Below are 14,998 nucleotides of genomic sequence, written 5' to 3'. Positions count from 1 at the left end.
CAAATGAGATCTCTGCTGTAGTTTGGAGATTTTACAGATGGCGAGTTAGTGCTGGATGTCTGCATTGCGTGGCGTAGAGTGACAACTCTCTCTGGCCAATCAGTACTCTCCAAGGTTTACACATCATGGTTTCATCCCTACTCAGCTCGCTTGAAACCACGAGAGAGCAGGGACTATTTAATAAAAAAAAAAAAAAAAAAAAAAAAAAAAAAGAATTGACGTGATGGAGAAGCAGAAAAGATGAGTAGAGTGTGCAATGGAAAGGCATCTCTGAGGTCCTCTTCAGCTGAGAACATGATGAATCCTCACTTATTTTCTGTTCCACAGCTTCCCATCTCCTCTGAAGCAGGAGGCAGTTCTCCAGGGTTTCCTCATCCTCTCCACAGCACGCTACACAAGGATAAGGTGCTGACTCACTACAAAGCTGCCGACCAAAGAAAACCATTTCTGACCTGCTGCAGTGATTGCAGTTGACCTCTGAGAAAGTGTATAAGACAAAAGCTCCCGTGTGGGTAGTTTTTTGCAAAACAAGATTTATTCATTTCCTCAGCTCTCACATCACTGACATTTAAAAAACAACAGTCAAATGAACAAACACCTGCAAGTAAATATAATAACACCAAATGGACAAACAAATCAGATGTCTTAAAAAAAAACAACAACACTCAAAACAACCGTTAAACTTTCAGCAGGAATTAACCACACACATTAAACAGTTTTTAAAAAATGCAAACAGGTGCCGCCCCCTCATCCTGCCCCTCTTCCTCCTCCATTTCTTAGGCACTTCAATATAACAATCTTTAATCTAATCTAAAAAAGTATTTATTACTTTATTGCAAATGTAAAAAATGTATGTATGGGATAAAAGGAAGACAGAATAAAGAAATAAATTATGCTGAAAGTCCCAAGCTGGAACAGAAGAAAATGAAATGAAGAAGTGAATGTTTTTTTCTTTCTTTCTGTTTTGGTGCTCGGTTTTTCCACTGAGCTGAGGTCAGTTTTGAGATCTGATCTCAGATCAATACAGAAAGAAAGAAACATCCAAACTGCACACAACTGGCTCTTACTACACACCCAGGGGAATCCCACTCACTTTTCAGAATTTCCCATGACACAATGAAGGGAAATGTAATGTCACTGCTGCATTGTAACGGACCGAATGCAACTGTTATTAAAGCTTTATAAACATTTATAAATACATAAACACTGATCCTGCACACAGACACACACACACACACACTTTCCAATAGATCACCCACAAAAATAGGTTGAATTTAGAGCTGTGGTAAATAAAAGAATGTAAAAGAACAGAGAAAAGGGGGACAAAGACTGAAAAGAGACAAAAACAAAATGAGAGAGACAAAGAGAATATTAACAGTGAGTTAAACTGTACACAATAGCACAGATAATACAAAGCATATGGCTTTGAGATCGTCCTGCTACACACACACACACACACACACAATGTAGAGTTAACTGTGCAACTTCTTTGCTTTGATTTCTTAAAGGTTCAAGAAAAGTTTAAACCTCTCTCTCTCTCACACACACACACACACACACACAGTGTGCATCACGGTCCCAGGTCCCAAAAATTTCTTGCATATACTTCAAATCGTCCCATCATTTACATAATCAAATAGGACTTAAAAGGACTGCATCACATCATCCTCACTCATGACATCACACCATCCTCACTTTTGACATCATTGTATCATCCTAAATTGTGACACTATGACATCAACCTCACTCGAGGCTGCATCACATCATCCTCACTCATGACATCATAACAGCATCTTCATTCATAACATCGTTGAATCATCCACACTTGTGACATTACTGGATCATGGTCACTTGTGACATCATCACGGTCAGATGCTGCTGAAGCCTTTGAATCTGATCAATGTGTGAACACAGACAGTGTCCACTGACCATTAACCCATATGAACCCACACTGGGATTCGTGTAATAATCTTCTTTATAGATTATTATATGATAATGAGCTGGTCTCCTGACAGTGATGATGGTGTGTAATTAGCTGAAACCCTGAACCTGTCACATCCTATTACTCCAACCCTACAGGCCGAGACTGAGGGGCTGGGGGTCTGCAGTGTTGCACGATCCTCAGATTTTAGTCTCAGGTCCTCGAGCGGAGAGAACTGGAAAAGAGCTCCGGATACGAGACGCTTCGACTGCACACAGGTGTCCGAACACTTTATTATACCAGTCTGGAGAGCGCCCCCTACAGGACACACACAAACACACAGAAGAGTTTAGGCTTTACTGTGTGAGTAGACGGGAGCAGGTGAGGAGTCAGAATGATTAAGGTGTGTGTTACCGTAGGTCTGCTCTGCAGTAGTGTGTGAGTCTGCTCCGCCCCATTCCACATGGCTCAATCAGAATACGGGATGTAAGAAGCACCGCCCTTAGCCCCGCCTCCAACGACACTTTGTCATGGTCCACAGATGAAGAAATGATAACACACATGCCTCGCGGGAGATCAGTACACCAACGCCTGACAAACACAGCGACGATATGTAATACATGTTTTTCTACCATCATCATACAACCATAAATTTCTCATCACAGCTTGAACACCAACACCTGACACTACAATAATTAAATGTATTAATATATTTTGAATACAAATCTCGAGATCAGACATCATTTTGGTTTGCAGTAGGATCAAACATATGTTTCAGGATCTCTGAGGAACACTGAGAAAGACAAGATATATGATGAACCCAGAGGAACTAAGAAGAACTGGAGCTGCTCTCTGTGATTCACTGACAACAAAATAAAAGTATACTGCTGTCATAAAATATAAAATCATATAAGATACAAGTCAATAATTGCAAGGTCAGAGAAACTCTCAGTATATTTACTGCATGCCAGTGTAAGATAAATATACTTCCATACTGAAATACCTATATTGCTCATATACAGCTATGTTTCATTGAAATAAACTACATACATTTACATATTTATAGTATTTTAATATTAGTTTCTGTGGCCTTTATATGCTCCTTTTTGGGTTTTTTGCATGTTTCTTCGAAGGGGAACTTCCAGTAAACCAGTAAACACAGTAAATAACCTCTGAGTGGTCGTCGTACCTGAGCACTACGAAGTGTCGTCGTGGTTGTGGTGCCATGCTGTCGATGATGTAATGGAACACCTCTGTGTTGTTCTCAAGGCTCTCGATCACACGACTGTGCAGTAAATCCTCATCCCACAGGTGACGTTCTCTCAGAACACGCTGTAGAACCACAGGAGGTGGGGCCTCGATCTCCACGGAGACACGCCATAGCCGAATCGGGTGGCAGTCTCCGACCTGGAAACAGGAACAGTCTTAAAATGCTCTTCACTCCCACAAGCCCCAGAGCAGCATTCTGGGGAATGCAGTTGTCTTTGGTTTGTTTACGTTCAGAAGCTGGAAGGGGTAATGGTGTTTTTGAGGAGAAAAACAACTGTTTGTATGTGGCTGAAGTTTAACTTGTGTGTAAGTTTCTTCCACTGTTTGAATTTCCACAGAACTCACTTGTTACTTGAATATTTTAGTTTTGTAGCATGTTTGATCTCTGTTTACTTTCATGCAGGTCTCCTGAATATGGAGATATTTCCAAATTAATCAAAAACAGCAAAAATATGTCAATATTACCCACCTAAGGCGCAGGAAAAAGCAATATCCTCAACTAGATATGCGTTTTTGACTGTTTGGAGAGAAACAGTCTAGCATACCCAACCAAGACCATGTTTTTTTTTTTACCTGTTTACAGACACTGGGCTTCGTAAACACATTAGACTGCTCTGCTATTTGAGCCATAACTCAGTCTAATGTGTTTATGAAACAACTGGTGAAGAAAGATTCCTGGTATTTTATTTTATTTTTATTTCATTATTTATTATTTCTTTTTTAATAAAAAAAAAAATCCATAAAACACAATTCCGTTGTTCCACACAACAGAGGAACTCCATCATTCCAGAGAACTTTGGGCATGGTGAGCTTAGAATGATGTGCAGCTACTCCATGAAAAAGTTAATGGATTAATGATGCTTTAATGGCATTTAATGATATTGTTAACATCCACAAACATGTATGGTTTAATTTGTGGTGACTATTAGAGAAATGTGTGTGTGTTTACCTTCTTATAAGCCAGCTCTGTGTTGTCAGGGCCGTGAGCTGAGTGCCATCCTTTGCTCTTCTCCGCAGTCTCTCGGAGTAGATAGTGAATGTTGTCTTCCAGGTAGGAACGGTAGTCCACACGCTGCCCCTTGGCGTTCACTCCGAGCGCGTGCAGCGGGAGAGGCTGAGCATCCGCGGAGACGTACGAGTTGCGAGACTGCAGCACCATCTCTCGAGGGACCTGTCATAGAGACACGGATGAGCGTTTGGATCTAAAATTATTACGACAGAGGGCTTTAAAGCCCAGCATGGCCATCGCTGCCTTGGAGAGACAATACCTGAAAAAGCTTCTTGCACTCTGTGATCATGTGACTCAGGCACTGGGTTGCTGCCATGTTCTCACTCAGGTCTTTGTGGTCAGGTTTGGCTCCACCCTTCCTGTTGATCAACCTGAGAAAACAAACAATTCACCTTTGAATCACCATAAGCATCTTTCTTTTGCGCTCACACACACACACACACACACACACAGGTAGTGTCGCTGTCACACAGCTCCTGGAGTTGTGGTTTCAAACCCTCTCCGGGTGCCTGTCTGTGAGGTGTGTTCTCCCTGTGTCCATGTGGGTTTCCTCCGGTTTCCTCCCACAGTCCAAAAACATACGTTGGTAGGTGGATTGACGACTCAAAAGTGTCTGTAGGTGTGAGTGTGTGTCACTCTGAAGGACTAGCGCCCCCTTCAGGGTGTGTTCATGCCTTGGAGCCAGTGATTCCCGGGAGGCTACAGACCCACCCTAACCCTGAACTTGAAAAGCGGTTACAGACAATGGATGAATGAATAGGGACTGGATGATAACATCAAATAACACTCGACTATCACAAGGTGAGATGTGGAAAGGGTTAAACCATCAAATAGACACACACTAGAATAATGGGGGATCAACTCCAGCCCCTGACCATCACTGATGACTTGAAGGCTGAACGCCATCATATCCTCACTGGATCTTGCAGAGAGACACACACACCTGGCAGATGTTCCATCTCGTTTGTGGGAGTTGAGATGGAGAATGGATGGAGCCAGACAGACTGCCAGGTTCTCTGCAGTCATCTGGTTTTCTTGCGCAGACGCAATATCACTGAGGAAATACAGCAGTGTTTGCAGGACCTCGCGGTTCTCATCGGGCAGGAGGACCACCGCTGATTGGACTGCCTGCAGTCTCTGGCACTCTGGAACAACTGCATGCACACACGAAAATAGAAACATCAGATACACAGCACTCACTGTCCATGTCCGAGAGAGAGAGAGGAGATGCAATCTGTGGGTCTGAAAGGATGTGGAGCTAAAGACACACACACTCTGTCCCTGCTGAGGAGTAACACACTCACACTGGTAGATGTGCAGAAAGGTCTCAGTGAGTTTGGAGGTGAGGACAGGTTCAGGTAAGTCTCTAAAATACTGCTTCAGCAGGTCCGCCACGTCGTAAGCTGATTGGCCCTGATAGGTCACATGATCAGGAGAATTCTCATTCAGCTGCCGGAGCGCCTGGATTCGGGATTTAACGCCAGACTTCCGGAAAATTCCCACCTGCAGAGAGAGAGAGAAGGGGTGGAGGAAGAGAGGGCAGTTGTAAACAATAGAAAAAGGCAAAAACATTACAATTCAGCACTCAATGTGTGTGGGTGTGTGTGTACCTTCTCCAGACACTGGTTGCGGAGGTACCTCATTGCCTGTTGGATGCTCTGAGGAAGCGGCTGACCGCTGCGCTGGACGTTAACGATCGGTGGGACTCCAAACACGTGTTTGTCTTTGTAGTCGGGAACCTTTGAACGCTTCATAAATTTTGGCACAGACCTGTCCAATCAGAAACCAGAGATCAGACATGTCTCCAGTGCCCAATCAAAAACCAGAGATCAGACATTTCCACCATGTGGTGTGTCTGATCTGTCTATTCACAAAAACCACGATATAAACCCATTGTGGTACAACATGTACGACACTGCATGTGTTTACTGTAACATCATGCGACCAAAATAAATCCTGCTTCTGCTTCAATAAAATATAAAGTGATCTTTTGATTGTTATTATTTAAATAATGTAAATCTCTCCAAAAGCAGTGTTGCCTCTAAACCTGTGTTCTCCAGCAATGGAGAAGATGGAAAAAACAGCGCTCTCACCAAACAGCACTTTATATTCAGATGACTGCCTGCTACGTTCATAATGAAATAAAATGCCTGGGAAGAGCAGCCAATAAAAGTAAACTAAAACAAAACACAGTAGGAATAAATCAGGATTTTTATTGTGTGTGTGTGTGTGTGTGTTCTCACCAGCTCCAGCCATGTTGCCTTGTGTGTTTCTCGAGGACAGCGGTCAGTCTCAGGAGGCTGTATTTCTGAAGGAGATTGAGCTGAGCCGTTGACTGGTGGTTTATCTCCTGAGATGCAGACGAGATACTCGGACGGTGAGAGTTCTGAAAACTGTGCCACCGTAACTTCCTGAGAGAGAGAGAGAGAACGAACATCACACTGTAAATGGATGGACAGAGGGGAAGAGAGAGAGGAAGACTTGAGGGTGGGAGGAAATGAAGCAGGATTGAGTTAAAATGGAGGATATTGATGTTGTTCCTCAGGGCTCTGGATTAGGGCCTTTACTGTTTACTGCAATGTGGATTCTCCAACACACTTACTATGTTCTTACACACATACAACTAATATATATATATATATATATATATATATATATATATATATATATATATATATAAAATGGATGGCAGCACAATCTAAACAGTAGACACACTCTCACCTGCTGGGTCGAGTTAGAGATGCTCCAACTCCAGAGTCTCTCCTCTCTCTCATTTCTCCCTCCCCGTCTCCCTCGTTCAGCGAGTTTCCTGCACTCTCGTAATCGCTGACAGTTGTCCCCATGTCAGAGATGGAGCGCTGCTCAAAGTGGAGGGTCGTGGGGGTCATTGTCTCGGCCGGGGTCTCATCCACTCGGTGAGATGTTTCTCTGAGCTGCTTGTCCAAAGACTCTGACCACTGATGTATGTTCAGCTGGAGACCTTGGACCTGCTGCAGAATGGCATCCAGATGCTGGAATGCCATTCCATCCTCGAGGATGGATGCTTCATCTTCATTTTCTTCTTCTGCCAAACCTTCTGGAACGTTGTCATAGACACTCCCGATGGAAGTTATGGAGTTTCTCCTCTTCCCGAAAGAAGCAGAGAGAAAGTCCTGCGACTCGCTGCGGCTGCTGCTGTCGCCCAATGAGAAGTCTCCATCTCTGTCATCTCCCGGCCAGCCAATCTGGTCGCTGCATTCTGAGAAAGGGGCGGGGCAAAGGCTCTCAATTGACAGAGACCTGGGGAAGGTGCCTGGTTTGTGATCTGAGGGAAGGTGGATGACACGTCTCTCTTTTCTAAATAAATTCAGATTGGTCGATGTTGGCTTCTCCCATGCGAGCTGATAGTCCTCCAAATAAAGACACGTCCTTTGGGGCTTAATCGGAGCTTCTGATTGGCTGAGATTTGTCCGACAAATGGTGTGACACTTCCAATGTTTATCCTGAGTAACAGCATGTTTGTTTGCAGTGATTCCTGGCAAACTAGTATCCAGAGAGTGGCAGAGACTTAACCCTGCCTCTTTAGAGTTTGTATCCGTGGAGACGCCCGTAGCAACCACCACTTTTTCACGGTTCCGTCGCCGTAAAGAGTCCATCCGCCGCATGAAGAGCCTGGATGCACGCCGTGGCTTTTTTTCGGCTGAAAAGGAGTCATCAGTAGCATCACTGTTATCGCGACTGTTTGGAATCCGCACATTGTTTATGTTGTCATTAGACGGAATACAAGCGATTTCCGAACTTCTTCTCACTGCGCCGCTCTGAGACAATGTTTCCCGAGTGCTATCCAAACTCAAGCTGCTGAGGCTCAGATCGGAGGTCAGTGAGGTCACATCCAAATGGCTAAAGTCGCTCAAAACGCTGTCGCTACTCGCTGAAGGTCGCAAAGTTGTGACTCTGTCATCAGGGTCAATGGCGCAAAGGCGAGACCATGTCTTACTTTCGCGCTGAAAGGCCCAACGTGAGCTCAGAGCACAAGTATCCTCCTCTTCAGAGTCCTCACTCTGTAATAAAAACACACAGACAGACACACACACAGAGCTCTAATTACAACAGGGCTCATTTCCGAACACATTACTCCGTTTCCTTTGAAGTGCGTCAAAAGTCAATGAGAAAAATCCCTTGACACAATTCATCAAAAAAATAATAATAAATAAATACAAAGTCAATTTTGAAGACTTGTTTCCTTTTTTTATTATTATTTATTATTTATTCAAAGTACAAACTTCTCCCCCAGACTAAAGCTGAAGTGGAAAAGTGGAAATGCTTCTGTGTTTATTAATACAATAAAAAGATTGACAGTTGTCTGAACCAATCAGAATGCACCCACCTGCTTACAGCGAAAGTGAACTTCCAGACTCATAGCAGCACATTTGTTCAGGATGATCAGCCTCCTGAGATACGCATACACACAAACACACACATGAACACATTGTAGATACACAATTCGCACTCACGCTGCCTATCACACGCAGTGGTCAGTAAAAACATTCAGTTGTTCTGACTTTAATCTCAGAATTCCGACTTTGTTCTTGAAATATTCAGACTTATTTCTTGGTATCTACTTTTTTCAGTGCACTGCCCCTTAAAACTCCATCATAGAAATGAGATATGATGTCATAAAATAACGTAACCACAGAAACCATCGCCCTGTCACGGCAATGTTCTTTGATGCTTTTAGGGATTCATTAAAAAGATCACAAACACATTCCGCATCAAACACTGCTCTATATAACTGAGAGAGAGAGAGAGAGAGAGAGAGAGAGACTGACAGAAGAAAGAAGACTGACAGGCTGGGGGAGAGAGAGAGAGAGAGGAGGGAGATATTTAATCAGATTGCCTGTGGGAGCCTTGCGCTGTGACTCAACCTTCAACTGTGTGTGTGTGACATCATCGGGATTCAGTGCTAATCCTGAGTCAAAACATTTTTGTTGGATTATTTTCATGCTTTTATCTTCAATGGCAAAACACACACATATATACACACACACCCTCATACTCAGTAAGGGTCAGAGGCTGATGTTGGTGATTAGTTCTGGAACAGACAACACTCTAACTCATCCCTGACATCTTCCATCACTCCAGAGAACATAGTTCCACAGCCCAAATTGTGCAGCTTAAAGCAGCTGAATTCAGTCATGAGAAATGTCCACAAATATCTGGACATACAGTGTATACTAAACCACAAGATGTCCCTAGGGGGAAAATAACGCCCCCAGAACACACACAGTCTCATTTTTATTTTATAGCATTGACCACATTGCTTACTAATATTTGATGTGCATTGCTAGGCCTGTCAATGTGTGTGTGTTTGTGTGTGTGTTTGTGTTTATTAAAGTTCTGTCTTTGGCCTCTTTGTCTTCAACATATTTTCTCTCTCTTTCATTTTGAGAAAGAGTCAGAGAGAGACACAGAGAGAGAGAGACATGGAGTGGAAGAGAAATTTTGGAGGCAGAGTGGAGAAGAAAGTAGAAAAGAAGTGTCTCTCCATTTCTGTGTCCCTCTCTCTCTCTCTCCATTCTTTGTCTCCCATGCACTGTCACTCCATTATTTTTCTCCCTCCCTCCTCTCCTCATTTCTTTCTTCTCCTCCTCCCTCTCTCTCCCTCTCCATTTCTTTTTTCTCCCTCTCTCTCCCCATTTCCTTCTTCTTCTTCCTCTCTCTCTCCCTTTCTTTTTTCTCCCTCTCTCTCTCCCCATTTCCTTCTTCTTCCTCTCTCCATTTCTTTCTTCTTCTTCTCTCTATTTCCTTCTTCTCCCCCTCCTGATTTTTTTCTTCTCTCTCTCTCTGGCTTCTCCCTCTCTCTCCCCATTTCTTTCTTCTCCTCCCTCTACATCTTTCTTCTTCTTCTCCCTCTCTCCATTTCTTTCTTCTTCTCCCTCTCTCCATTTCCTTCTTCTCCTCCTCCCACTCTTTCTCCATTTCTTTCTTCTCCACCTCTCTCTTTTCTTTCTCCTCCTCCTCCCTGTCTCTTTCACCATTTCTTTCTTCTTCTCCCTCTCTCCCCATTTATTTCTTCTTCTTCTCCCTCTCTCTCCATTTCCTTCTTCTCCTCCTCCCACTCTTTCTCCATTTCTTTCTTCTCTACCTCTCTCTCTCTCTTTTTTCTTTCTCCTCCTCCCTGTCTCTCTCACCATTTCTTTCTTCTTCCTCTCCTCTCTTTTCCTTGTTCTACCTCTCTCTCTCTCGTTCTAGCTTTCTCCCCCCTTTCTCTCTCTCTCTCTCTCTCTCTCTCTCTCTCTCTCTCTCTCTCTCGTTGTTCCTCCCTCTCTCCCTTTCTCCCTTTCTCCCTCTTCCTCTGGACCTCTGTCTTCGCTTCAAAGCATTGCCAGGTGTGTCCTTTGAGATCTAATCATCTCTCTTTCTCTTTTATTCTGTCTCTCCATTTCCTCCAGTGCAGGGTGTGTGTCCCCTGCTGGAGCAGGTGCCACTCTTCACTCGCTCCGTCAGACAGGAAGAAAAGAGGGGGAAGAGAAGAGAGGAGAAACTAAAGAAGAAAAAAAAGTAACAATGAAGCAAATAGCGTCCCCAGGGCATGATCAGAGTGTCGCCATGGAGATCACAGAGAGGGGATCGATGGACACAAAACACACACACACGCATGCTGCTGAACACACGGCTGTCGTGTGACATCACACACTTTCTCTCATTTCTCTGCTTTAATTTGAGTGCACTTTATGTGGTGAGCTCCATCACTCCTGAGAACACAGAGGGGGTTTACGCCCCTCCGAATCCTCTTAGCATTGAGAGCGATGACGTGAGACTCACGTGCAGTTGCTCCAGAGTGTCCCCTCTTTGATTTGATGAGGAGGCAGCTCAGTACAGAGGGGTGTTGACAAACTTGTTAGAGAAGTTTAACAGGAAGTGTCCATCCTCTCACCTGCACAGCGCTCGGACGGAGTCATGGTCCAGGAACATATGATCCCTGCGGACTGAGGAGATATCGATCGGAAACGAACCGGCTGTGAGAGAGAGAGAGAGAGAGGGGGAAAAACAGCAAGACAGGGGAGAGGGGAGAGAAGACAGAAAAAGAAAGGGAGAAGAAAGTAAAGAGATTGCACACAGTGAACAAGAGAAAGGAATGAGAGACACATGAGAGATAATAAGAGAGAAGACAGATAGAGAACAAAGTGACACATAGAAAAGGAAAAGGGAGAGACAGAGAACAAGGGGAGACAATTGGGAGAATATTGGACACAGTAACAAAGAAAGGAGCGAGAGAGCAAGAGAAAGAGAGAGAGAGAGAGAGATAAATGTATAAATATTTCCAGTCATTAATCATTAAAATACAGTAATGAATAACTGTTCTTACAGAGTGAAGCTGGGAGAGCGACAGAGAAAAAAGAAATACACACCGTGTGACAGCTGTGTGGAAATACAATCTCACACACACACACACACCAGAGAGACAAGTGTGACGTCATCACATGGGGAACAAGTCGTGTGACACTTCCACTCTCAAAACGAAACAAATGAAAAAGACACTTGCCTTTGAAAGAGCAGATTAAGCACACACACAAACACACTCTCCTCATTAGCATAAACGGTGATTAGGCGCAGTCTCCCACTGGTTTACAGCAGCAGACAACAGGGACTTCATGTAAAATCATCAATCATCTCGGACAGAAAAAAAAAAAAAAAAAACACACAGCAGCAACACACAGCTATTTCAGACCCTTACATCACTGCACAGTGTGTGTGTGTGTGTGTGTGTGTGTGTGGAGGTCTGCTGTCTCTACACATTCCTGAGGTGTTTTATTTCCCGCTTTTGTTTCTACCTCCTTCCCTTCCAAGCACTCAGGTCCAACCACTGACCCCTTATGCTCAAAAAGGTCCAACTAATGAACCCCCCGAAAAATTAGCTCCTCCACCTCTTGCAGGCTCACAGCTTCAAAAGGGCCCTTAGGTCCAACAAACGGGCCATTGAAAACGAGACGTGAATACTGATAGATCACTGCAGGGTTTCAGTTCTCTGATCCAACTACCGAAGCCCAAAAGTAAGAGGCACCACCACTAAATCACCACTGCGTAGGTAACAGCTTTGTAGAGCCCTTAGGTCCAACTTATAGATGCCAAAAAAGAAGAGTCGTCTGTTCCTTAAAGTTGCGGACAGGACACATTTATTTAACTCTTAGGTCCAACAAAAGAACACCACTAAAGAGAGGTGACTACTCCTAATCACTGCTGTTTGAGTCAATAGATCCAACAACTGAACCCCATATTAAGAGACATCACCTCTAAAACATCAGTATGCTGTAGAGCTTCATAGAGCCCTTAGGTTCAACTTCTAAATCTCAGATTCACTGTAGATCAAGTCATTAGGTCCAACTACTGAACCACAAAGTATAATGCCCCTCGTTATACCTGTATGCACCTTCATAGAGACTTTAAGTCCATTTACGTAACCTCACAGTTGTAATAACACCTTCTAATTAACTATACACATCTCCATATAGACCTTAGGTCAACTGCTGAACCTCAAAATAAGAAGCACATACTTTTTGTACACCATAAATTATTATATGTATTAAATATGAACAAATTAACTTTCCTATGATTCAGTTGTTGTTTTTCTGCTGTTCAAGCTGCAAACACCACGCACACACACACAGACACTGATCTTGTTAGGAACAGGAAGTGGCCATCAAATGTGACCTGGTCAGAAGAGAACAAAAGCTATAAACAGAGAAATAACAGAGGTCCAACCCCCAAAAAGAGAGACAGACAGTTCCCACAGTTTCTGCAGTTTGTGCGAAATCAAAAACGACCTGAGCTTTGTAGATGTTCTGACCAAAATATTATGTCCATCACCGTATCTCTGACCCCGATGCTGACCCCCCAAAACAGGACGCTGTTTTACTGAGTGAGGTCTTAAAAAACTGGACCAAATAACAAACAAAATGTTCCAAACCAATGTTCTGGGTTGTTCACACTTTCTGGTCTTTAGAATGGACAAAGAAATGAGTTTACACACACACAAATACACATCATAAAGCACCCATTTTCCAACTCACTAGACAAAAGATACCATCATTCTCTGACCGAGAGAGAGAGAGAGAGCAACTGAAAAAAGAAAAAGAAAAACTGCGAGAGGGACAGAAAAGACAGAAAATGTAGAGAAAAAGACAAGAAAAAAGCAAAAAGAGAGAGAAATCATGAAAGAAAGAAAGAAAGAAAGAGAATGAGAAATAAAGATAGAAACAGAAAATGACTAAAAAATATTGAGAGAGGAGTAAAGAGGAGAGGGAAAGAGAGGGAAGGGGAGAGAGAGGTAAAGGTAAAGAGGTGAAGGGTGAGAGATGAAAGGAGGATTAAAGGGCAGATATGTGGGTAATTAGAGCAGGTGGTGGGTAATTAGTGAGTAATTCATTAAATGTATTGATTACCTTCATAGAGCTGAACATACTGAGGGAACCCCGCAGCTCTCAGCCAATCACATGCCTCCTTCGCCTCGAGCTCTGAAAACACATACAACCATATAAGCATACTGGAGAAATGGAAGCTGCACGGCTGAAGTGGCCACCAGGGGTGTATTTTCATTGTCTGTAGGTTGAAACCGTTTTAGAGAACACGTTACCATGGTATTTCAGGTGCTTGCCATGATGGTTGCTATGGTATTTCAAGTGGTTAGTAAACAGCTGACATCTGCCTCCTTCTACTGGTCATGACAAAATAAAAGACTTATGATTTTTTCCTGTCCGTCAGATTCTTTTCCTGTGGCAGTAGGCAGTTCTTGGCAAAAGCTTCCAGACACTCCCTAGAGAATCTGACAATGGGACACTAGTAGTGTTGTTAAGTGGATGCAGGTGATTGCTAGGTTACACCAGGTGGTTGCTATGGTACATAATGTTGTTCCTATAATAGCTAAGGTGGTTGCTGTAGTGTTCCAGGTGTTTGCTTTGATATTACTGGTGGTTGCAATGGCAGTTGCTATGACATTTCAGCTGGTTGTCATGGTAGGTGCAGTGCTATTTTAGGTGGTTAGTAAAGTGTTGTTAAGTGGGTGCTACAGTAATGCTAAGGTGTTTTTTTATAGTATCACAGATGGTTCCAATAGTAGCTCAGGTGTTCCAGGTGGATGTTTGTGAAACAGATTACACTATGCCAAGTCATGAGGTAACCACAGTTGGTTTTAAGGGTGTAATCATTTGCTTATGTTCCACAGAGCGGGTCTCCCACACAGATAGGGTGTGCCCATATTAAACACAGGGTTAGCACAGAAATTCTGACAGATTCAGGCCACTAGGTGTCAGTGAAGTGGCTGATTCATAATATTGTCAGTCATAGTAAGGCAATACATTTGAAATATTAATATATATATGTACATTAAAACTACAGCTCAACCCAGATAACAACAATAATAAAATAATAAATAATAATAATAAAAAGGCCTATCCATATGATGGTCTCATGGCATGAATTCAGAGAGTCATTTTTAACACAGTGCAGGTCATTAGCATAAATTAGCATACAGAATCTTACAGCTAGCAGAAACTTGTTAAACCACTAACAAAGGAGCTGGGCGGAGGTTATTAACACTGTCAGAGAGATAGAAGAAAACAAATACAAAAATAATGGGAAATCAGCAGAGTGAATTTTTACACACACACAGAGATATGAATTCTGTCACAAAACATCAGCACTGACTGATCATCAATCACTGTCCTGATTCAGACACAAATATACAGCCATGTCTCTCTCTCTCACACACACACCCACACACACATTTTTCTCTTACACACATACACATTCACAAATATAGA

General features: G+C 43.1%; 1 protein-coding gene across 2 annotated transcripts in view; it reads right to left on the bottom strand.

Moving 5' to 3' along the window:
* Positions 1 to 356: 356 nt before the first annotated feature.
* stard8 (StAR related lipid transfer domain containing 8) overlaps positions 357 to 14,998 on the bottom strand; it is a 28,735-nt gene continuing 14,093 nt past the window's right edge. For both annotated transcript variants that reach the window (XM_066659447.1, XM_066659453.1), the window contains exons 2-14: positions 13,622 to 13,693; positions 11,116 to 11,197; positions 8,566 to 8,629; positions 6,921 to 8,239; positions 6,443 to 6,610; positions 5,810 to 5,969; positions 5,504 to 5,702; positions 5,143 to 5,353; positions 4,459 to 4,570; positions 4,140 to 4,361; positions 3,111 to 3,328; positions 2,336 to 2,512; positions 357 to 2,239 (exon numbers count right to left, since the gene is read on the bottom strand). In XM_066659447.1, coding sequence (XP_066515544.1) covers positions 2,122 to 2,239; positions 2,336 to 2,512; positions 3,111 to 3,328; positions 4,140 to 4,361; positions 4,459 to 4,570; positions 5,143 to 5,353; positions 5,504 to 5,702; positions 5,810 to 5,969; positions 6,443 to 6,610; positions 6,921 to 8,239; positions 8,566 to 8,629; positions 11,116 to 11,197; positions 13,622 to 13,693 — 3,122 coding nt within the window. In that variant the 3' untranslated portion in view covers positions 357 to 2,121. The remainder of the gene's footprint in view (positions 2,240 to 2,335; positions 2,513 to 3,110; positions 3,329 to 4,139; positions 4,362 to 4,458; positions 4,571 to 5,142; positions 5,354 to 5,503; positions 5,703 to 5,809; positions 5,970 to 6,442; positions 6,611 to 6,920; positions 8,240 to 8,565; positions 8,630 to 11,115; positions 11,198 to 13,621; positions 13,694 to 14,998) is intronic.

The sequence above is a fragment of the Hoplias malabaricus genome, chromosome 2 (assembly GCF_029633855.1).
Source record: "Hoplias malabaricus isolate fHopMal1 chromosome 2, fHopMal1.hap1, whole genome shotgun sequence".
NCBI lineage: Eukaryota > Metazoa > Chordata > Actinopteri > Characiformes > Erythrinidae > Hoplias > Hoplias malabaricus.
The sequence above is the reverse complement of the archived record's forward strand: the minus strand, read 5'-3'. Positions and strand labels throughout refer to the sequence as shown.